At 36.2% G+C, this 23,414-nt stretch overlaps 1 protein-coding gene and 1 long non-coding RNA gene across 2 annotated transcripts in view; both read right to left on the bottom strand.

Annotated features, from left to right (window-relative positions):
- Nucleotides 1-732: 732 nt before the first annotated feature.
- Nucleotides 733-2,084, bottom strand: LOC105439135. Its single transcript, XR_971172.2, has 2 exons — nucleotides 1,203-2,084; nucleotides 733-813 (listed from the first exon to the last, which is right to left on the bottom strand). It is a non-coding gene; the product is annotated as an uncharacterized LOC105439135 (long non-coding RNA).
- A 1,706-nt stretch (nucleotides 2,085-3,790) lies between these two features.
- LOC105443215 (inhibitor of nuclear factor kappa-B kinase subunit alpha-like) overlaps nucleotides 3,791-23,414 on the bottom strand; it is a 56,067-nt gene continuing 36,443 nt past the window's right edge. Inside the window, exons 7-22 of the mRNA XM_030979394.1 lie at nucleotides 21,723-21,850; nucleotides 20,418-20,476; nucleotides 19,275-19,323; nucleotides 18,497-18,626; nucleotides 17,569-17,763; nucleotides 16,328-16,421; nucleotides 15,318-15,441; nucleotides 14,294-14,395; nucleotides 13,754-13,803; nucleotides 11,886-11,947; nucleotides 10,033-10,148; nucleotides 9,164-9,213; nucleotides 8,447-8,549; nucleotides 7,185-7,338; nucleotides 6,220-6,407; nucleotides 3,791-5,169 (exon numbers count right to left, since the gene is read on the bottom strand). Of these exons, the coding sequence (XP_030835254.1) occupies nucleotides 5,076-5,169; nucleotides 6,220-6,407; nucleotides 7,185-7,338; nucleotides 8,447-8,549; nucleotides 9,164-9,213; nucleotides 10,033-10,148; nucleotides 11,886-11,947; nucleotides 13,754-13,803; nucleotides 14,294-14,395; nucleotides 15,318-15,441; nucleotides 16,328-16,421; nucleotides 17,569-17,763; nucleotides 18,497-18,626; nucleotides 19,275-19,323; nucleotides 20,418-20,476; nucleotides 21,723-21,850 (1,698 nt within the window). The 3' untranslated portion in view covers nucleotides 3,791-5,075. The remainder of the gene's footprint in view (nucleotides 5,170-6,219; nucleotides 6,408-7,184; nucleotides 7,339-8,446; nucleotides 8,550-9,163; nucleotides 9,214-10,032; nucleotides 10,149-11,885; nucleotides 11,948-13,753; nucleotides 13,804-14,293; nucleotides 14,396-15,317; nucleotides 15,442-16,327; nucleotides 16,422-17,568; nucleotides 17,764-18,496; nucleotides 18,627-19,274; nucleotides 19,324-20,417; nucleotides 20,477-21,722; nucleotides 21,851-23,414) is intronic.

Below are 23,414 nucleotides of genomic sequence, written 5' to 3'. Positions count from 1 at the left end.
TCTTACTTGTCATGTTTTGAACATGAGGGCATTTGAAGAGCCATCCTTTTTAGGGAACAAATTTGCTATGAAACATTAAAAGAACACAATAGTTCAGATTATTTTTCACGTTTCCCAGAACTCGACCTTTATAAACAGATGGTGCCATTCTTGTCAAACGAGCCACAGCTCATTCACTTTGTACGTAGCGATTAATTGCGTGTAATGCACCATGGGGATTCTATCTCTGCATAGACTTTACACGCTTACACGCAAGTGTGTGTGTGTGTGTGTGTGTGTAAATACTCGACTTATTTCAGGAGAAGGCCCAGGTTGCTTTTGAACAGGTTTAAATAGAAATTAACTTTCAGGGAAACGAAAGACAAGGTCTTTCTATAGCAGATGTCACCATACTCGGTTACTATGTGACATGAAATAAGTACAAGCCTATCATTTTAAGTGCATCACACTTTTGTAAGCTTTTTGAATGGTTGGGAGTTGCAAGGGTTTCATGCCTCGCAATAATGAAATCATAACTTGCAGAACATGGAATTAATGCAATTAGCGAAGGTTTCTTGAAACGATTATACCTGTCACTAACAATCACAACAAAAATGAGATTTCAAAATACGTTGGACTCGCCCTCAAACAAACAGCAGACCTTGGCCCTGTTTTATGAAGAGTTGCAATTGATCCTAATCAATCTCAAGTCCTTCAATCAATCCAAAGTTTACAGTCTCCTATATTTAATTATGTACATACATATAGTTGCAACTGTTTATAAGACAGGGCCCAAATACTATAACACTAGAGAACTAGCAGCACTCAAATGATCTATAGAGTACCGAAGCTGTGACGTCATAAAAATCTATTTTTTGAATTTCTCAATTTTGTCTTTATTTTCCGAAAGAGCATCAAAAATAATTTCCAAAAGCCAAAAACCAATTGAATATGTTAACGTATCGGCTGAGATATGACCATCTGAATAAATAAGTTTCCTATAGGTGTTATTTGCTGTGGTTCCTAATGACTATGAACCAGAGCATATAAAACCGAGTTCCAATGGGAAACTTATTTATTCATATGGTCATATCTCCGCCAATATTTTAATATATTCAATTGGTTTTCGACATTTGGACATTATTTTTTATGCTCTTTCAGAAAATGAAGAAAAAGTTGAGATATTCTATAAATAGATTTTTGATGACGTCACACTTCACCACTCTATTGCCTCAATTACACTTGCACACATTTTGGTGTGTCATGAAAAATAGAAGAGATTTAAATGTCTCTTTTCTAGAATAGAGACATACAGGGTGTGACAACAAAAATAGAAGAGATTTAAATGTCTTATTTCTAGAATAGAGACATACAGGGTGTGACAACAAAAATAGAAGAGATTTAAATGTCTTATTTCTAGAATAGAGACATACAGGGTGTGACAAGAAAATAGAAATTTGAATTCTTATTTCTAGAATAGAGACATAAAGGGTGTGACAAGAAAATAGAAATTTGAATTCTTATTTCTAGAATAGAGACATACAGGGTGTGACAACAAAAATAGAAGAGATTTAAATGTCTCTTCTCTAGATAAATGTCCATGCAGCTGGTTTGACTCAATCGATATGCAGCCCTCATCTTCCTTCTTCATCTCACAATAATCTTTCTCTTTCGATATCTAATTTGGCCTATGAATAAAAAAATAAAGGCTAACGATAACAATTCCTAAATAACATCCAAGGCTAAGGGTATATACATGTGTATGGGAGTATAACATCTCGTTTCAAACCCAGCCTTACTCTCTTCTGAAGAAATATTAAATCAAACTACATTTGCAGCTATGTCTTTCAAGTCACACTTTCAATTATAATGGAACGGAAAGACGAGTACCAGTGAATGGAAGCTTATATATATATATTTAACATTTTCCACATTTCTCATCACACAGCTGCAGTCAACATTTATGTACAGAGCAGAGAAGAACACATTTGGAATACCGGTATTACAGATACTGGTACATGTATTAATATTAGTATTGTTGCCAATTTCAAGAAGAACATGTGATCAATTTAGCCCTTAAAATAAATCCTGTCCTGAAAGTAATATTAGGGACTTTTAGATTTGCGTGGACTGATACTTGTGACGTCCATTCAAGGCAGTGCATTAAAAGGACGTCGACCGTAGCAATCCATGTTCTCTTTGTGTGAATCTATAAGTCCCTAATGTATGAGCTGAGTTAACTGTAGTGACTATTAATTACCAAATACTTTTTACATTATGTAATTCATGACCATAAACTGCAAATGATTTTAAATATACATGTATGATCAATAAATGAATTACATTCATTAAACAATGATACACAGGTAAATACATGATCGTACACTCTAATAAAAACAAAATATATAATAACTTGGTAATATATGACCAGCGATGCAATGCAAACGGGATAGTCACATATCTACGTATGCAACACTTTTACACATAATATTCAAATATATATAAATATATATATTTCGATATACAGGTGCTAGGTTCTCATAACCTATACTTTCTGATAAACTTGGCTCGCAAAATTAGTTACATGTTAGTACAAATCCCTTTGGAAGGGAACATAAATATTGCTTACAGGCACAAAGAAAAAGCTGAATCTCTGTTTCAACGGCACGGCAACAGATTGCATGATAAAATAAAGTATAAACAAGGGAAGTATAAACTACACAAGCTAGACTGCTTCAACAAAAAAACAAAAAAAGATGTTTTATTGTGCTGTAGCTTACTTCCATACCAATAGGGACTTTTAAGATTTGCACGTCGACATAGTGGACTGCTACGTGTGACGTCCTTTTAAGGCAGTCCTTAAAAGGACCTGCTACGTGTGATGTCCTTTTAAGGACTGCCTTAAAAGGACTGCCTTAAACGGACGTCACACGTAGCAGTCCACTATGTCGACGTGCAAATCTAAAAGTCCCTATTGTCGTCTTCAAATGGACTAACCATCCATTGAAATACTCCCTAGAAAGTGGAGATGGTGCACATTGTGCAGGTGAATGAATAATAATATCAATGACCAGGGAATAAAATATGTGAAGCACATGAAGAGATAGTATTTTGAATTAAGCCCTGTATTAATCTAGATCTATTATTGATTCAATGCACATAGTCTTTTAACAACATATATAAACACAAAGACATTTTTAAAATACATATGAAGTATTTCCTTATGCTGTGAGCATCACACTATCAAAAACACTTTCAGAGGGGCGAGGCGAACATAACACTCCATTTTTGGAGAATCACAGAGATGGGAACAATTATGGAAAGGAACATCAAGATGAAAGACATTAATGGTCTCCCCCTTGACCTTCAGAAAAGGGGAAACTATTTGATAGTTTGGCAACAATGAGACAAAATTACAAAATGGTGTGTTCGTCAATGATACATGGTATGTACTTCAGGCCTTAAATATTGGATATCTGTCCTTATACCCGTACACTTTGTATCAGAACTTGTCCACAGTGGCCAGCAGGTTTTCTACCTTTGCATCGCCTCAGAGCCTCGTTAAAAGCCGTGTCATTATTGCCTGGTTCCATGCTCGCTCATAGACCACTATGTACTTTGTATGCTGTACTTTAAACCCAGGAAGACTTGTACAAACATTATCCAACAAACAGTTGCTAGAACATACAAAAACACGCCATTTAAAGCGGGACTGCACTACTTGTGCCCTCTATACAGCCAACAATGCCTAAGCGGTACCCGTTGATCCCCCATGGTTCCCTTTTTCTAATCGAGAGCTGATTTGATGAGATACTGTATACAACTGCCAGTGACCACGCAGGGAGGTCTAATCTCTCCTGGCCAAACTAGTGCAGATAGGCTTTAATGACAGATGAAGTCGTAATCATTCACCCAACACCTCCAATTGTGCGTTGCCAACCTAGAGTAATCGGCGTACTTGTGACGTCTTCTCAAATCGCAGTCATTATCCAACATCCAACGACGCGCTTCCATCTTAATTAAATGGCCTTTTTGTTTGTGTAGACGCGGACGCCTTTCCCTTTCTCTAACAATGCAAATTTGCTGCAGTCGACCCGTCCTGTTCACTACCTTATAACCCTTTTCGTTTTTAGTCATCACCTGTTCTCTAAACGATGACGCTGCTATATAGCAAGATGACGTCATTTTGACGACGGGGCACAAGTTTTCTGACGAACATCAAATCTTGGAGGAACATGTGCTAAAATTGCCCCGACAATGTGAGACAACCCAACGCATGCGAAAATTGCCGTAATGACGTCATATCTTTGGCGGCCTATATGTCGATGTGACAAACGAAAAGACCCTATTTATCCTTGTACTATTTTATTTCAAATCACTGTCCATTACCACATGATAATATACATGTATGCACAACCTCCTTCAGTAAAACAGCAAGTAAATCCAAAGCACAGTATCAACGTTCTAAGGAATCAATTTTAGTTTGAGGTGCTGAAGAAATCCATGTTTCTTTAGAAAACCAGCAACACTGATTGATTTTGTTTAACATAACATGCATTCAATGGCCCTATATCAATAAATATCACATATAATAGCAAAAAAATATGAACAAATCTTGTTGATACTTGCGAGGGAAATATCGATTAGCATGTGATGAGTTCCCAATTTGATGATACTAGTGCTTCTCTTCCGTATTCAACAACTAATTTCAAACTCCGATTGTCGAGAGATTGATGCTTATTCTGCTCACACTAAAAACACATTGTGTAATATCATTGTCATATTTAGCATTCTTATTCCATTGGCAATGGTTCATCTCATAGATTTTCTCCCAAGATATAGAAGGTGTACCTCAGGCATGGTCTACGATGGATTGATAAAATACACGAACCACAACACAAAAAAGGTGTTCTCTCATCTTTGATGGATTGAAGCTACAAGATACAAAGTAAGTCAAGACACGGGGAGCTTATCCTCTGTTACCATGGTGAAGGGAGCACATCTCGGAGATGAAGATGAGGGGCAAGGTTAGCTGATGGCAGGGTAAGGGTGTGGTCACTGGGTGTGGTCACCCCCTCCCCGTGGGGGTGGGGGGATCAGGTGCCGTCTAGATGTCCCCAGTTCAAACTATTCAATTCCTCCGCCTGCTGCCTCTGTTCTTCAGAGACCGACCTCATTATCGTGTCGAAGCTGTTAGACCAATAAAGAAAAGGATGGTAAAACAAAACAAAATATATTTATATAATATTGAATGGCTTGAGTGGGATATTATACAAATAATTAATGTTTATGAGTTCAATAGAATGTTAATCTTTCAACAAATGAAGATAAATTTGCACAATTGAACGAATGAAAAACATTCATTATTTGCTTTATATTACGTCTCAACTACGACAAACAAAGCAGCACGCTGAATAGAACGAAATTGAAATACATCATTATTCTTTCATCAATATTCCACTTCATAGATATTTGTTTTGAAAATCCTTTGCAGAAATGTGTCTTAAATGACATCCTCTTTAAGTGAAATTTTCCCATCAAATTTTTGGGGCTCCCAACACCTATGAGGGGTTTTGAATACACTCCCAGTGAATTACTGTGTCTTGTTGAGTAGACTACTTAACACATGCGATAGAATTGGAACCCAAATCTGACTCAGGTTCCGAATGCACCCAATTATGGTTTTATGTTACCCTATAGTTTCTTCAGTACTCCTTAACCGTTTATAGAATGCCAGGTAAATTTGTTAAAGGTTGATTTTATACATTCTACCGATAAATAAACTATTTTTTCAGGTGGTTGGTACACTCTAAAGTAAACTTAAAGATAAAGTTGAGTTCTGGTCATGCGATTGCATCGTGAAAGAAACGTTGTGGAATTGATCAGAAAAGGTTGATCATCTAGCATATAAGTTTTGGTGTGTACTGCAAGGTTCTGGAATCATCAAAATGATAAGAAATTTGGCCCAGTCTTGGTAAAGTTACAAGCACTGTAAACAGAAAGATGTATAATATGGGACTACACGAACATGTTGCATAAAAATCTGTCCTGATTTTTATGAAGTTACATGCCATGTTTAGAATATTAAGGCATTTGAAGAGCCATGCTTTTCAGGGAACATTTTTTATCTGATATTCTTCCACACTTGCGTAATACAATGATAACGCTCACAAACTATTTTTCACCTCTTCCCACAACTCAACCTTCTCTTTAAATGAAACATATTAATATAAGTCTTACTCTGAATGCATCTGCATGCTCTGATTCATGATGGACATGGATTCCTGCATATCAGTCTGGGGTTCAAATACCGGGCCCTGAGTGCCAGATGGGGAAGGGGCGGCCAAAGGGAAAGGGGGAGTGGTAGGACCAACAAGACTCTTTGATCTCGACAGCTGCCTCTGAACCTGAGCGTCAGATTCCTTTTTCTACATAACAAAATGGAAAAATAAAGAAAACAATTGTAGAGATAAACTATGGAATGTTGACATTGACATTTATTTCCATCATCATGACAATATATATACAAAGATAAAATATGGAATGGGCAAAAAAGTGACAATCTATTAGAGTAGATATTCATTACCGACTTATATGAATTAAATCTAAATACATAAATATTGTCATAATGAATTAACGTGAGTGTATGGGCACATTTTCACCAGGGTGGGGGAGGGGGGCTGATGCTTTATCCCCAAATATCAACCTATTTATTTGTAAAATTTGAGTGAGCAAAAAAGTGACAATTTATTAGAGTAGATATTCATTACCAAATTATAAGGATTAAATATAAATACATAAATATTGTCATGTAGAATATACATGTAGAATCAAATGTCATATTAGTTTTTACAAAACAATTTGAGATAATATTAATACAAAAATGTTATTATTTTATAACTATGTGTTATATTTGTCAATGCTGATAACCTCTTTTGTATAATAATAATAATAAAAAAAAACACTCAGTCTTTATATAGCGCTTATTGCAATCACAAAGCGCTTCCAAACTTGGAGAATATCACCCGGCTTTAGCTGTGCTGCCATTACGGCGCTCTATCATTGTAAAAATGGTCGCAAGTCGGCTTTGGCGCAATGATATTTGATGTTAATTAATAAACCATATATCTATCTATCTACGGTACCTGTCAGCATAAACATTGAAATTCAAGAAAAGAAATAATTCTCGGTGGAAAATGACATACCTTTATGATGGTATTATTCAGGATATCCCAAATATACTTTTGTTTCTCTCTCTGCAGCTCTGAGATTTGGTTCTGTCTTTCTTCCATCTTCCGCACACAGTCTTGAATCTTGGCCATGACATCTTCAATCATCAAGCATGACCTCTGAACCTCCCTGTGTGACAGTTTGAAAATAACTATTATTTTTATTATATATTATTATCTATTATTACTAACATTATTATTTGTTTAAGCATCTTCATCATCATCATCATCATCATCATCATCATCATCATCATCATCATCATCATCATCATCATCATCAAAAAATCAGTAATCACAAGGCTCAAAATCAGTAATTTCCTATGCGGCGCTGTGAATCTAAAAAACCCGGCACGCCAACACTGTGCAGATGCATGTGCGCATGATTATCTGAAATTTGCTGAAAAATCATATAGATATCTCTCATGTGAGGTCATGAATCTTGACGCTCTACGGAGGAGCGCTGAAGGCAGAAAATCTGGATCTCAAAATTAATATTTTTGAGAGATGATTACTGCGGGATCCCAAACAGATTTTGAAAAGGGAAATTTGATCAGGAAGGCTTTCCCTTCGCAATGATATGAATTTTGCATCAATTCAATAGTTTTGATTATTTGGGTGACTACTTTAACAGTTTACTGGTATGGAACCCAAAAGATGAAGAGCAAAATATATTTTTTCTTGTGACTGGTCTACTCTCAACAAAGGAAACGTGGCAAATACAAAGAAAATAGTCCAGGGGGTGTTCAACAAAGATCCTTAGTTGAACATATCTCTAGGTTGGACCTAACAATTATGGAAAGCCATTAGCTATCTTTGAAAATTTATTTTTAAAGACATAAAATGCTGATTCATATCATTCATATTTTCTATCATCAAGGAGATTTCATGTTCTTGATGTGGAATTTATGAAAAGTCTAAAATACTTTAATTTCTTCTTTGGAATATATTTCATTTTAAGGCTACAAATGGCTCTCCATAATTTTAAAGTCCAATTTAGGTTCTTTGTGAAACACCCCCGAGATTGATCAGTTATAATGAAAATATTGAAAGCAAAAATAATTTTTTCTTGTGATTGGTCCTCAATTCAACACACACAATGATAAAGAGGAGAGAGAGAGAGAGAGAGAGGGGGGAGAGAGAGAGAGAGAGAGAGAGAGGGGAGAGAAAGAAATGTTGTAAACACAAGCAAAAAGATTCAGAAAAGGACCAGATTCATGAAGAATACTGAAAGAACTCACCCGATTTGTTTGAAGATTCCATGATTGTATTCACAAAACTGTTTGTGAGCCTCATTTATCTGATTCTGAATGGGCGTCAGGTCCATGTGTTCTCTTCGCTTCACTGCACACACACAACAACAAAAATCGGTTACAATAACCATTAGAATACAATAATAAGTACAATCTACATCAGCAAAGTATGACGATGCATTTACTAATTATGTCGAGCCATATGAAACGATTGATTTTCCAATGGAAGAATTACATATACAATAGGCTTGCGGTTGCACCATGTGAGAGAGAGGAGGATTTGGAAGTCCTGAAAAAGGACTCTCGATAATATTTCTTTCTCGAGTGCGTGTAATCCTGAAAAGGACTGTTGGTTATCTTTCTTAGCTTATAGTTCTAAGGAGAACTATGGCGCCGGTTGGAGAGGATAGGTGGCGGGAGTGGCTCAACGTTTCGAACAGGTTGACTATCCGTCATCAGGAGTTACATAGTCATTACATTTGTTACAAAACATACAGCTGTATTCTGTTGATCTCAACCAATTCACCTGTGTTGTATTTAGGTAAAAACCATTGCCAATTTTCTTTTATCATTGAGTAAAGATAAAAATATTTAAAGAAATAAATCAACATTTCAAAGCTTTCATTTCTTTATCAGTACTGGTAGTTGATTTTCAATTTTCTTAGGGGAAAAGAACTTTGTATCAATTACCAACCAAGTACTTACCTTTATTCTCCTCTTTGAACTTTCTGAAGCTTAAGTCACATTTTTTGCTCCTACGCAAAACAGAAAGCAATTGCAAAAATAAATAAGATTTGATGCAGTGATATAATAATAATAATAATAATAATAGTGGGTTCTTGTATAGCTCTCATATCTGTTAGACTTGACACTCTTGGTGCTCCCGATTATTACCCTGGCTTTAGCATGGCTACCATTGCAGCGCTCTAGCATTTCAAGGAAATAATTCCTTCCAGGCACCCATTTACATCACCTGGGTTTAATGCGGCAAATGTGTCTTGCCAAAGAACATTAATCTTATAGTGAAGCTACAATAGCAATATAATCTGCTGGACTGAATTCTACGTAGCCTGGCTCAACCTAGGTAGTCACGGCCCTCACGGAGAATAGTATTAATACTGATGAGGCTATCTTGGTTGTTTATTAAGTAGGTAAGGACAACAACGAGGGCAGCTACACTGCTACTCCTACTACTACTACTACTACTAATACAATCACTACTACTACTACTACTATTGTAGTTGCTGCTACTACTACTTCTACTACTGCTCCTGCTGCTCCTCCTGCTGCTGCTGCTGCCGGTGCCACCGTCACCGCTGCTTCCACTACTACTTCTACTATTACTGCTACTACTACTGCTACTACTATCATTACTTTTACTACTAATACTACTACTACTACTACTACTGCTGCTACTATATCTACAAATATTACTACTCCTACTCCTACTACTATTGCTACTACTACTGCTACTCCTACCACTACTCCTACTACTACTGCTACTTTTACTCCTACTACTACTATGTTTATCATCACTTGTTGTTATTGTTCATCATCATCATCATATAACTTACGTCTCTTGGAGTCCTTCTACTGTCTTCAGTCTCTCTGCGTTCTTCTGAGTCTCATAGATGAACCTCATCGTTTCATCTACTTTCCTCTCAATCTCTTTAACATCTTGCTCTGGTTCCTGTCATGAACAAATAACAACGCAATCAGCTACAAACCTTGCTGGACTAAGAAAAAGTGCTGTTAATGGCAAAAGACATAATTTTTGAGAAAAACAGCACATATTGCAAAATGGTCCAACGGTCTGGTAATGTTTACAGGATGAAGAGCTAGACATGCACTTCCGTACATGAGTATACAAATAATTCTTGTTACTTTAGTGAATATGTACCGTATTTGCCAGCGTAAAGGACGCAGTATTTTTGGAAGAGAAAATATCAAAAAGTCGGGGTGCGGCCTTTACGCCGAAAGAGTAAAAATCGCAAGTCAAAACTTCATACAATAAAATATATTAACAAAATTGACTTGAAAACACATCGGACAAGATCTAGTCTGAACCACGTCAGCAGCAAATTTGAAGAAGTTATCTTTTTAATCGTTGTGCAACCAAAGAAATAAGAAGAAAACTGACCAGAAACTCGTACTTGTAAAGTTGTAAAAATGTCCTTAAGAACACCGATGGATTGCGCGCTGTGAATCTCTGAAGGTGCGTTGGATTTGTTAGCAACTCCAGCCCCGTAGCTCCCCACCACAGAGTGTGTGAGTAAGGTATGATTTTGGTACCTTACTCACACACTCTGTGGTGGGGAGCTACGGGGCTGGAGTTGCTAACAAATCCAACGCACCTTCGGAGATTCACAGCGTGCAATCATCGGTGTTCTTAACTTTTCAGTAAGATAATTCTGAATTATAATTGAGACTATCTAATTAATTAAAGCGACAAACTAACCTCGGTAGATCTCTAATAACAATACAAAAGCTTGTTTATTTTCTCCATTTGACGGTACGATAGGGGTAAGACCGGATAACATTATAAAAAAGATACATCCTTCCACCATGCTTCCACCCTGCGATAGGTTGGCCATTCAGGTTTCTGTATGGATGCGAAGCGCCCTCTAGTGTCCCATGAATGTGCTAATCTGCCTAAAAATCGATGAAGATTTGCTAAATTACGATCATTTTTTTAGGTAAACTTCCAGTTTATTTATTAAATGATAATTTTGGTATTAGTTTGTAGGAAAAATAAAGTTCTACGGGAAAATTACAATTATTTTCTTTGGTCCGTTTTTTTTTTTTTTTTTCCTTTTTTTTTTTTTTTTTTTTTTTTTTTTCTCTCTCTACGAAATGTCAAAGTTGGGGGTGCGGCCTATGCGGCGGTGCGGTCTTTACGCCGGCAAATACTACAAAAAAAAAAAACATAAATGTTTATTTCCCCTCAAGAACATTTTCAAACATATTATGCACCCTAATATAACTATTGCAAATATGTTTCTATTCAACCCCAGTATGTAAAAATCTATCCCAGCATCAATAATTTAAAGAAAATTAAAGTTTATGAAATTAAATATATATAGAACAAATGTAGGGGAGCTCGCAAGATACATTACAGTGTTACCAATTTGTAATTGAGTGATCGCCACTTCAAAAACTCACAACCATCTTATTCGTAATCAGAATTTGCTCAAACTTTCACTGACGCATTCCTCTCATTTTTATGCTTTTATTAAAACCAACTTCATATTAGGGTGGACTTTCCCTTAAATATTGATTTCTGCTGAGTATTTTTAACATAATGTAATGAATCCCATTCAAAATTGATATTTACAAGTATTTACTAGCGTTTCCCTGTAACTAAAATCTGACAGAAAGTATTTACCCCTCTGTACTTTCCTACCAAAATAAGAAAAACTTTAACTACCTGTGTTACTTCTTGGATTTCTTCCTCCATACTCTTCAATTTATCGTAAAAGACCTTAGCACCTTCGTGGAAAGAGGAACAAAGAAAATTAAAACATAATGTGATTTTCGTATTCACAATGCTTGGTAAGATATTAATCTATGGTGTACTACAGTGCGTCCCAGAAAAAACGAAACCGAGAATTATCAATGTTTTATCACTGATAACTTTAGCACAATTATAATTAATAAATGACACATATTTGTAAAGCTTAGATCCTCCTCTTTCATTTGAAGCAACTCATATTTTGAAGAGAGGAAACCAAAAAGTCATTTTTAATCACTCATGCGTGAAATATGCATCATGTGAGTTGCTTCAAATGAAAGAGGAGGATCTAAGCTTTACAAATATGTGTCATTTATTAAATTATAATTGTGATCAAGTTATGAAAAAAACATCGATAATTCTTGGTTTCGTTTTTTCTGGGACGCACTGTATAATAGGTACCTGGTATTAACAACATTTGGATTGATTGATTATACCAGACTGTGAAGAAAGCTTGTATGTGCTTATAAGTACGGTAAGCAACCAAGGGACCGATGGCTTTAAGTCCCCTCTGAGGGACTTGGTAATGAGGATTAATGCCTTACCAAAGGGCACTAGCACATTGAATTCACTTCCATGATAGACCGGGCTTAGATAATGTGTAAGCCCTTCACAAACCTCAGAAGGTTTGCTTAGTAGTTGAGATTAATCATAATAATCTCCCCACTTGTACAACACTCGTTCCTGCGATGTAATGATTTCCTACAATGACAGAATTCCTAACTTTAACCCTGAAACCATCACTAAACCTACCCTGAAACACCATTGTAAACCTAACCCTAAAGCTATACTTTTGACAAAATGAAGCCCAAGTAATTGTGGCCCAAGCAAATGTTGGAGAACCACAGAACGCTTTCCGCTCTTTCATAGCAAGATCAAAGTTATTTCAAAGTGGGCCACAAATTTGCCAATGCAAAATTTGTACTGGTTTCCCTCGTGCATGGTCGAGAACTTACATGACAGACAGAGTATGTCAGACACTTGTAAATTCTGTGCTTTCAATGATATGTTATCACATGTGGAGTCCCACAAGGGTCCCTTCTGTGACCTCTGCTCTTTATTATATATATATATATATATAAATGACTTAGTTTAATATGTTAAATCATGCCAAGTACAGGAATATGCAGATGACTCGGTCCTGTATTTTTCTCACACTTCAAAACCCAAGATTGAACTTGCTCTTATTTCAGACCTAGAAAAAGTTTATAATTGGATGTGCCAAAATAAGTCAAGTGTCAATTGTGAGAAAAATGGTTGTATGCTTTTAGGAAGCAACCATATGATATCAAAGCAAAATGTATTAACAGTTTTGTTACATAACACTCATTTAAATTATGTTCAGCATTTTACCTTGGTCTGAATTGTGATGAATATTTAAATTGGAAGTTGCATATTGAAACTATTTTGAAACAAGATTGGGAGAACAGTAGGCTTTCTTGGAAGATTAAGACGTTTGTTAATAAGTGAATCTGTTTTGAATTAATTTACAAATCACTAGTTCTTCCTCAATTTGATTATGGTGATATTATTTATAACTCAGCTTTCAAGAAATCTACTGATAAATTACAAAAATTACAGAATAGGGCCGGCCATATAATATCAAGAATAAAACTGAATCCCATGTTTCGATTCTTGAGATACATAACAGCTTAGACTGACAACTCTTAGAAAAAAGAGGGCATGATCACTCCATTGTATTTTATTTTATTTTATATATGACAACAACTCATAGTTACATGTACTTTAATTTGTAAACTAGGTGAGAAAAAAAAAATACTTACTGAAGCCAGTAGCGACTTGGCGGGCGTATTGCTGAGTGTCTGTGCTCATACTGAAAGGCAAAAGATAGTTTCGTGTCATACAACAAATATTAATATTTAATTTTTATATAGCGTAATACAAATGTCTCTAAATGCTTTACAAATATACTATTACCCCGCACACAATGTGTGCACAATCTCCACTCCCTGGGGAGCATTCCAGCCAGGCGTTACATGACAAAAATCTAAATCATTCAAATATATGTACATGTTATTGTTTCATAATGACATAAAAAGAACAAACTACCTTTAAATGTCAAAAACTGTCAAACTGTTAACCAATTCAAAACTTGTCTTAAGACACATTTATTCAATAGCTTTTGATCATTAACTCACTCTGTTCACATTGATGTGTATTCCATATGTATTGTAATTTGTAGATTTATTTGCACTTTTTTGTTTTGTTTAATATGTAATCGTTTATTAGTCTTTTTTGTTTGCTATAGCGCTTCGAGACTTCGGTGTTAAGCACTTTATAAGCAACATTTTTATTATAATTACCTCTCTAGGAAGAACTCTGCTTTAGCTTGCAATCTGTGTAGACATCTCTTCATCTCCTCTGCACACTGATTCAAACTGGCCTTGCGCTTCAGGTTATAATTCCTACTCACAAACAGGACAAAAGCGCGGTGTTAGTAATAATAATAATAACAATAATATGTAATATAGAAAAAAGCCAAGGTTTATAGAAATTAAGGTAAAAATGCTGTAATATAATTTTGTAGATTATAAAAAAAAGATTATAATATAGAGAGAGAGAGAGAAAGAGAAAGAGTGATAAAGGGAGAGAGAGAGTGAAAACTAGAGAGTGTTTGTGAGAGAGAAAGATAAAGAGAGAGGGAGGGAGAGAGAGAGAGAGAGAGAGTAAGAGAAAGAGAGAGTGGGAGAGTAAGAGAGAGAGGAGGGGACGAGAGAGAAAAAGAAAGAGATGAAGATAGTGTGAGAGAGATACAGTAGGTCCACATGAGTGCCATATTTGTATGCAAAGTATTACTAATAAAAATTTCAAAAATAGGGAGAGAGAGAGAGAGAGAGAGGAGATTTGAACAAGATTGAAACTCTCTATGGAATTATGTTGCAGTTCTAAACTAGATCGTATTACAACAGTTAATCATGATTGAAATTGGTATTTCTATGACATATTTAGTTCTCATCAAAACTAATGGCAAGTTCATGACTAACTCAATACAAAGCTTTGGTTTCTTTATCACTAGTTGATTTTCAATTTCTTCAGGGGAAAAGATTGTTTCAATTATTATCTCTGCCGTAGAGGCACACTGTACATTGCCAGCTTTCAAACCTACGAAACACTAATAAAGCAATCGCCAGGCCCGCCCTATCTGTAATTAGCACCTCCTTCTTAAGCGATCACAAGAATTGGTAAAATATCAATATTAGGAGAATAATATTTAATTACTCCTTTGTACATTTTATCTCGACATATGCTCTGAGGACGGTTTCTCCAAGCATCATTCGTCAGAATGTTAAGGTCAGGATTAATGCAGTTACCATGACATCTACTCACAAGTATGCTATGAATCCTGTCTGTCGTGCTAGTGCCTCTCTGATCAGGTTATGACAGTAGTGTATGGACTGCTTCCACATCACCTTGAATCCGTTCTCCGATACCTGAAGATGTTTGCCAGTCACTAGTACAGTAAAGACAAGGGAAATGGGATCAGGGGCCTGTTTCACAAAGCCTTTTTTCAATGACAAATGACAAAAATCAGTGACAAATCTGCTGATAACCAATCAGAAGCAAGGATTTCAGTAGCTTATAACACAAACTGTCATTTGTCAATGATGACAAGTTTTGTGAAACGCCCCCCAGGTGTGTGTTTCACAAAGATTTTAAGTTGAACTTATCTCTTAGTTGGACTTAACAATTATGGAATGCCGTTACAGCTAAGAAAATAATCTGTAAAAGATATTTTAAAAGGCATAAGATGTTGATTTATATCGTTCATATTTTCTATTATCATGAGAGATTTCATGTTCTTGATGCAGAATTTATGAAAAGTCTAAAATACTTGATTTTTTGCTTTTGAATATGTTTCATTATAAGGCTACAAATGGCTCTCCATAATGTTGATGTCCAACTAAGAATTAAGTTTGACTTATGATCTTTGTGAAACACCCCCCAAATACATGTTTTTCTCTCTGCCCCCCTCCCCCTTACCCTCTCTCTCTCTCTCTCTCTCAATCTCAACCTGCCATACCAACCTTATTTTGCTCCTTTAAGGGTTGAAAAGAACTACTTTCTAATAAACTTTCCAAAACTTTTTCATTTAATCCATGTAATAATAATAATTTTGTTTACGCAGGGAAACCACCTCATTAGCTTCACTGCTGTTCTTCACGAGGGCCCTGCAACTATTATAACTCCAGCGATTGCCAGGTTATAGTCTTTATCCGTTAGCACACAGAATGCCTGGTGAAGTTTTCTGAGGGTACACAAATTATTTTTGTAGGCGATTGGTACACTTTACCAGGAGAAACAGATTCATCATGTTATATGTAGTAACATTCACTTACTCAAAGCTTCGACCATCGGTGTCTTCAGAGGAATGTAGAAGTTGGTCTTTACGGGGAAACTCTTCGGGTACAAGTAGACAATCCTGTCGCCATTCTGTGCCACAAAGCAAAGGAAAAAGCAGAAGTGTCGGTCAAAGCCATAGATTAAAGTCAAGGGCCTGTATTCAATTCAATACTTAGTAAATGGGAACCTGGTAGGAATTTTTTCCTTGAAACGCAGCACGCGTAACAGCTGCACTGCTAAAGCCAGGGTAATTATGCTGCATTATTTGTAGTGCGCTTAGAGACTTCTGATAAAGTAAGTGTTAGGCGCTATAAAAGCACTATAATTATCAAGTGAGTATCTTACTCAGAATTTTACTTGGCTAAGTCATATGTCTTAACTGGTTATTCAGATCACATCGGAACATTTCACTTTATTAAGCCGACTTTAATGTAAAATACTACTTGATCATCATTGTGACATCGCGTTGTCAATGCAACTCGTCGCATTGAATGTAATTGAGCACAGCTTATGATGATGCGTATGAAACCCACATGTCTGCCAATAAAGGCCTCCAAACTAAATGGCTTAAGTCTGCTCGAGAGCTGTCTTAAATTCAGGGTAAAATACTCTAGAGCAAAAAGTTTCAATTGAATATCAACCACTTTTCTATTCAGTGTCTACCTGGAATGCCTGTAAGAGAGATTTATGAGGATTTAAAAAGAAATATCCAGCATACCTTTTGTTTGGTCGTGATAAAATCTTAGTATATGTGAAGTTGAGATTATTTGTGTCGTAGCCGTGCTTAGAATTCATCCATTACTACATATAAGCTGTTATTTTCACAAAGATTGTCCGAATTCAAAATGAGGGTTATGAATGTTTAAAAACCCATAAAGATGAGATTGCAATGCATGTGTGAGCATGGAGTGTTAGTATCCTGTACTAAGTTTCACAGAACCAAACAAAAAACCTTTCGAAAATGTCCGCCTCCCCTTCATGCTCAAAATATATCCATACAGTGTAGAAATACTGTCGCTTTTAAATGGCGACTGGCCGGAATGCTCCCGAAGGGAATGGAGAATGTGCATAAATTGTGTGCAGGTGAGCCTGAATCCGATGACCGGGGTAATGATATGCCTGTAAAGCGCTCAGACACATTGTTGTATCGATGTATTGAGCGCTGTATAAAAGCGGAATATTATTATTATTATTATTATTATTAATGGTGCTTCATATTAAATGAAAATATTCTCACATGGTTCTTGAAGAGGCTATGGAGGATGGTCGTCCCGTCTGTCAGCCTTTCCCCATGGGCAAGGAGGAGGAGGTGCTGATCGGCTGGGAGACCCGTGACCGATATCAAAGTCTTGTGGAGGTCGACGACCGCGTCGTTGCTACGGGTGGGGAATGATGCCATCGCGCCGTCCATCATGCAGCGTACGTGGATGACCTGTGCAAGGCATGGAAATAGCCAATCAATGGGTGATTCTATAGCTCGAGATAAGGACATTTTCAACTTTACCGACTGCAGGAATAACCGATGATGTATCATATATGAGTATAAGACATAAAATAAACCCGAACTATGAGCCAAGAAACAAGTTAACTATGAAAGAGCATCATGAGAAGAATAGTTAGATATCAAGCACCACTCAGATGTTCACTCCAGAGTTGACTCTTGTATGCGTGCATGACAATTCATCAACTAGCATACTAAAAAAAAATTATTTAGAATATAACATTACAAGTGAATGAATCCGATGGCCGGATTAGTAATATCTGCAAAACACTTAGAGATGGTATTTTGTATTAAGTGCTATATAAATCCAGATTACTATTGTTTTTTTGTGTGTGTGCGTGAGACTGTTCGTGTATAAATACTTGTAGAGGTGTCCTGGTCAAGTGAATCACAAGGTTCGCGGTTCACGTCCCGCAGTGGCACTAATGTCCTTTGGCAAGACATTAATCTACATTTGCCACACTCAACCCAGGTGAGGTAAATGAGTACATGGTAGGATTATTCCTTAAAATGCACTGTGCGCTGATAACGGCTGCTGGAGCTAAAGCTAGGGTTACAATTTTCAAAGCTCTTTGGAAGCGCATAGAGACATTATATAATGTGATATGCGCTATACAAGAACGGAATATATTTATTATTATAATATTTGTTTATAAGAACATACCTTGCAAACTAGGATAGTTTCAAGCCCATGGTAGAAGACGGGTCTTCCATCTCTTAGATCTCCTCCTCTTGTCCTTGGGCACCGACATAGCAACAGAACCAGTAACTTCTCAAGGCTTTCCCGCATTGGACTGAAAACAAATTAAAATCCATTCCAATACTGTAAAACCAGAAACTTCTGTGTATCAATATTTTTTGTATTTATTTATTTATTTATTTCTGCATGGTTCAACAGTTTATATAGTATGATCATGACCATCATGATGGTAAACACTAGGAGATTACGATCATTATACATTTGCAATTTTTAAATAATACAGAAGTATACAGAGGACAACCATTTTGACTGCGAGAAACTTTCGCAAATTGCACAAATTTAGTGTTGCATCGCATGTGATTCACTTACTTCATGGCATGGTTCTTTCGCAAATCTGAACCACTCAATATTTGAATTTGAAATACATGTATGTTTGCTTAATACAGAACGATATAGAAGGTAACTCTTTTTGGTCGCTCTGTAACAAATCTACCATATTTAAAGTTCAATACTGCATAAATTTGATGAATACATGTAGCTGATAGGAAACTGAACTCATGTGAAAGTAACTCAATTCAATTGAAATTCACATTATTTAGCACCATAGAAAACAAGAACATATCATAAATACAGATCAAAATATCTATAATATTCTTTTTTCAAAATAGAAAAATTCTCTGGAAATGTCATTTTGTAATTAAAGCTTGGAATTGACCACAAGATAAATGGTAGTTTCACTCACCGGCACAATTGGTGGGGTTCCAGTACATTCTTTGCATAGCTTAAATTTCCTGAAGAAAAAGACCAATGAAACAATATTCATTTTACAAAAAAATCTTTAAAGGCATCGTTTAACAATGTTAAATCTGAGATGCATGGCCCTACGTGTTATCAGTGTCTGTGACATGGTGTAATATTGAAGCCCTAAAAAAAGTTACAATTCAAAATGATCATGAAGTGCCTCAACAAAGTAAAAATCTTTGAGTGACCAGTGTTACCATACTCTTTTCCCCCAATAGACTGTATTATTAGAAAAAAAACGTTGGGAAACTCATAAATATCTTGATAATCAGACAGGCTATCGGCTTGTAAGTCATGGGATTCCTGACCGACCTAAAGATTTATAATTATGATTGCAGCATGAGCTAAATCCAGGATTTTGTTTAGAATCTGAGGCAAAGATACCCAATCCCTTTGGAAATGGATGATGCCTCTAGTATTATGACTTTGGTGGTCAAGACACATATGTGACCACGCAACACAAAACCACCAAAAAGTCACCAGGGGAGCGTTTCACAAAGACTATGAACGTCTTAGGTTGAACTATGGCAGGCCGTTCATGCTACTGTTTGCTCTCACCCCACCTACTGGCATAGGTCTTTGAACGGACGTACAAATCATGGTCACAAATCTACATTTTGTAGTAATTCATTATTGAAGGAAACAAATAATATCTAAAGATCATAATGGTGCGAGCAACCAATGGCATAAATGGCCTGCCATAGTTAAAGTCCAACTTAAAGACAATCTTAGCACTATGAACATGACAACAAAGAAAGAGGACAAAATATACAGTTCCTCATTCTACCCTCAACAATTGCTGTGGTAGACAAAGGAAAATACCTTCACTGCTATTATGTAAAAATGTGTAGAACAGGTGAATATGCATGTGACACATTTTTACATAATAGCAGTGAAGGGATGTTTCTTTGTCTACCACAGCAATTGTTGAGGGTAGAATGAGGAACTGTATATTTTGTCCTCTTTCTTTGTCCGTCATGTTCATAGTGTAGTCTTTGTGAAACACCCCCCAGATCCATTCACTCAATAAAATAAAATAGTAGAACTATCTTACCAATGATGCTTTATTTCAGATAGTACTTACCATTACAGTCTTCATAGTAGCCAATGTCTTTGATGTGCTTCTTGGCTATGATTTCATGCCTGGATGAAAGTGAGAAAATTAATATCAACAAGGTTATTTGTTTGTTGTTGTTTTTAGGGTGAGATACACAAGAAAAGTCGAGAAGCAATAGAACAGGGTCCAGTCTTTATAAAGAGCTGATATCAATCGCAGCTATGTACATAAGAGATAGGAGACTGGGAACTTGCAATTGATTGGAGGACTTACGATTGATTTGGATCAATCGCAAGTCTTTGTAAGACAGGGCCTGTTCGTAATAAGCTTTGGTCGGATCACCAAATATCCACAGATCTAACCCATGGAGACGTCCCACTTTGTGCATTTTAGAATAATCACTGCCAAAGTGATGGAGGCGTCTCATAAATGCCTTTTGTTTGCCCCCTTGAAAAGAATAATTTCACCTGTGTATCAGAGAATATGCCGTCGGTGAATAAATGAATGATTACCTAACTTTCATGAGCACAAATCCAGTCTTCGTCTCGATTGGTGTCACGATTTCGTACGAATGACCTTTTTCTGCCTTTATCTCTATATTGTTCAATAATATTTGTTTCTTGTATAGCGCATATCACATTATATTTATCAGCGCACACTTCATTTCAAGGAATAATCCTACCAGGAACCCATTTACCTCACCTGGGTTGAGTGTGGCAAATGTAGATCAATATCTTGCCAAAGGACATTAGTGCCGTGGCACGACTCAAACCGTGGACCTTGTGATCCACAGTCCGGTAACCTATCCACTCCACCACGACACCTCTAACAACACCTGTATCTACAAACTGGCTTTGAAGTTCATGGCATCAATGTACAATGCAAGGCTTTGAAATGTCCAAAACCAAAAGAAATTGACTTATTCTTGCCCCCCCCCCCCAAAAAAAAAAAAAAAAAAAAAAAAAAAAATCATATGCAGCGCTCACATATATGGACATACATGTATGGGATTACACAGACACAACGATTGCCACAAATCTACACCAAGTCTGCTCACAGCCAATCAAATGCAAGGATTTTATTAGCTTGTAACAATTATTGTAACTTGTTATATATAACAAGTTTCATGAAACAGTACCCAGGGAGCTATTACAAAGAGTTGATATCACTCCCAAGTTATTTGCGATTGAAATCAATCCCAAGTATGTACATAAGAGATAGAAGACTGCAAACTTGCGATTGATTAGAGGACTTACGATTGATTTGGATCAATCGTAACTCTTTGTAAGACAGGCCCTGATCTGTACAGATCTGAGTAGAGGGGTCTCTTACCATTTGACGACTGGTAAGACGGACAGCATGAACGGTCTATTACCCGTGATGATTTCGGACAGGACGGTTCCAAAGCTCCAGTAGTCTGCCGTCTTCGTGTACTGCGTTTCAGAGTATAATTCCGGCGCCTGCAAGAGTGACAACATGAAAATGACTATACAGTAAGCCTACCAGATTTGGTTGAAATGGCTAAAGACAATACACTTGAACAGGGGGGTGCTTCACAAAGACTAAGATTGACTTTAAGTTGGACTTATCTATGGCAGGCCATTCATGCCATTGGTTAATCTCACCATTATGATCTTTCAATAATATTTTTGCATTCAATAATGAATTATCAAATAATATAAATTATGTAGATTGGTGACCATGATTTGTATGTCCCTTGAAAGACCAATACCAGTTAATAGTGAGAGCAAACAGTGGCATGAACGGCCTGCCATAGTTAAGTCCAACTTAAAGTCAATCTTAGTCTTTGTGAACACCCCCCTTATCTCCTGAGATATTTTGATTTGATTTTTGATTTTATTTTATTTATTCATCATCAATAACATCAGTGATTAAACATTTGAATACATCGTGAATGGTACATGTTCATAAATGAATATTATAGATCATATTAAAGAAAAACCTAACAAAGTATTGATATGCTAGACATATGTCTTTTCTCATAGAATATAGAAGGTGATGAAAAGGAGCCAAATAATAGCACATGTGCTAGTCGAGTCTGGCCCCTGTTCTTAGCACACACTTGGCAAAAATAAATATATCATTATCAAAAAATAAAACTTGACAGTAGAAGTATACATGTTGAGTAATACCGTAGCACAATTTCTACACTCCAAATATAATTATGAAGAGGATATACCAGGTTAAAAAGTCATAGATACATGTATCTACAGATTATTTATACAAAAAATTGCATTTTTTTGACAAAAAAAAACAACAAAAATGTAATATGGAGATTATTTACAATATATACATGTGTACTTGCATAATTCAATCACTTATTCATCAAGTAATCGTTGAGATGTTTACGAAAAGTGTTTCTAGACCCTTTGTTTTTGATTTCATCGGGAAGTTCATTCCATAATCGGGTTCCTACACAAGTTACTGAAAATTTGCCTTGTGTTGTTTTATACAGTGGTATACGTAGATGGCCCTTTTCTCTTTTTCTTGTATTGTATCTATGCTCAATTTTATCACAATAATCCGTCAAACAGTGAGGTAAATTATTATGTACTAGGTCATACATAAATGTACATAGAGACAACTCATAGAACTTGTTAATATCTAAGATTTTCAATTCGTAAAACAATGGTGCTGAACGACTCATAAAATGGCTAAATGTGATTGTCCGTATGGCCATCTTCTGTGTATACAGTATGCAATTTAAGTGAGACTTGTAAGTGCTCCCCCACACTTCAATTCCGTATGATATATGAGGTTGAATAAAGGTTTTATACAACAACACTAGGATATTTCTAGGCACAAAATGCCGTAAGCGGAAGAGGATTCCTACTTTTTGTCTGATGCATTTATTAACCATTTGTATGTGGGGTTTCCAAGTCAAGTGTTTATCAATCTTTATCCCAACAAAGAGCGAAGAATCAACTTCTATTATTTCAGCTTCTGATATAGCCAGTTGCCCTGGAACATTAATCTGCCGTCTCTGGTTTCTTATTAGCATAT

This window comes from Strongylocentrotus purpuratus, unplaced genomic scaffold (genome assembly GCF_000002235.5).
Source record: "Strongylocentrotus purpuratus isolate Spur 01 unplaced genomic scaffold, Spur_5.0 spur5_scaffold_10, whole genome shotgun sequence".
NCBI lineage: Eukaryota > Metazoa > Echinodermata > Echinoidea > Camarodonta > Strongylocentrotidae > Strongylocentrotus > Strongylocentrotus purpuratus.
The sequence above is the reverse complement of the archived record's forward strand: the minus strand, read 5'-3'. Positions and strand labels throughout refer to the sequence as shown.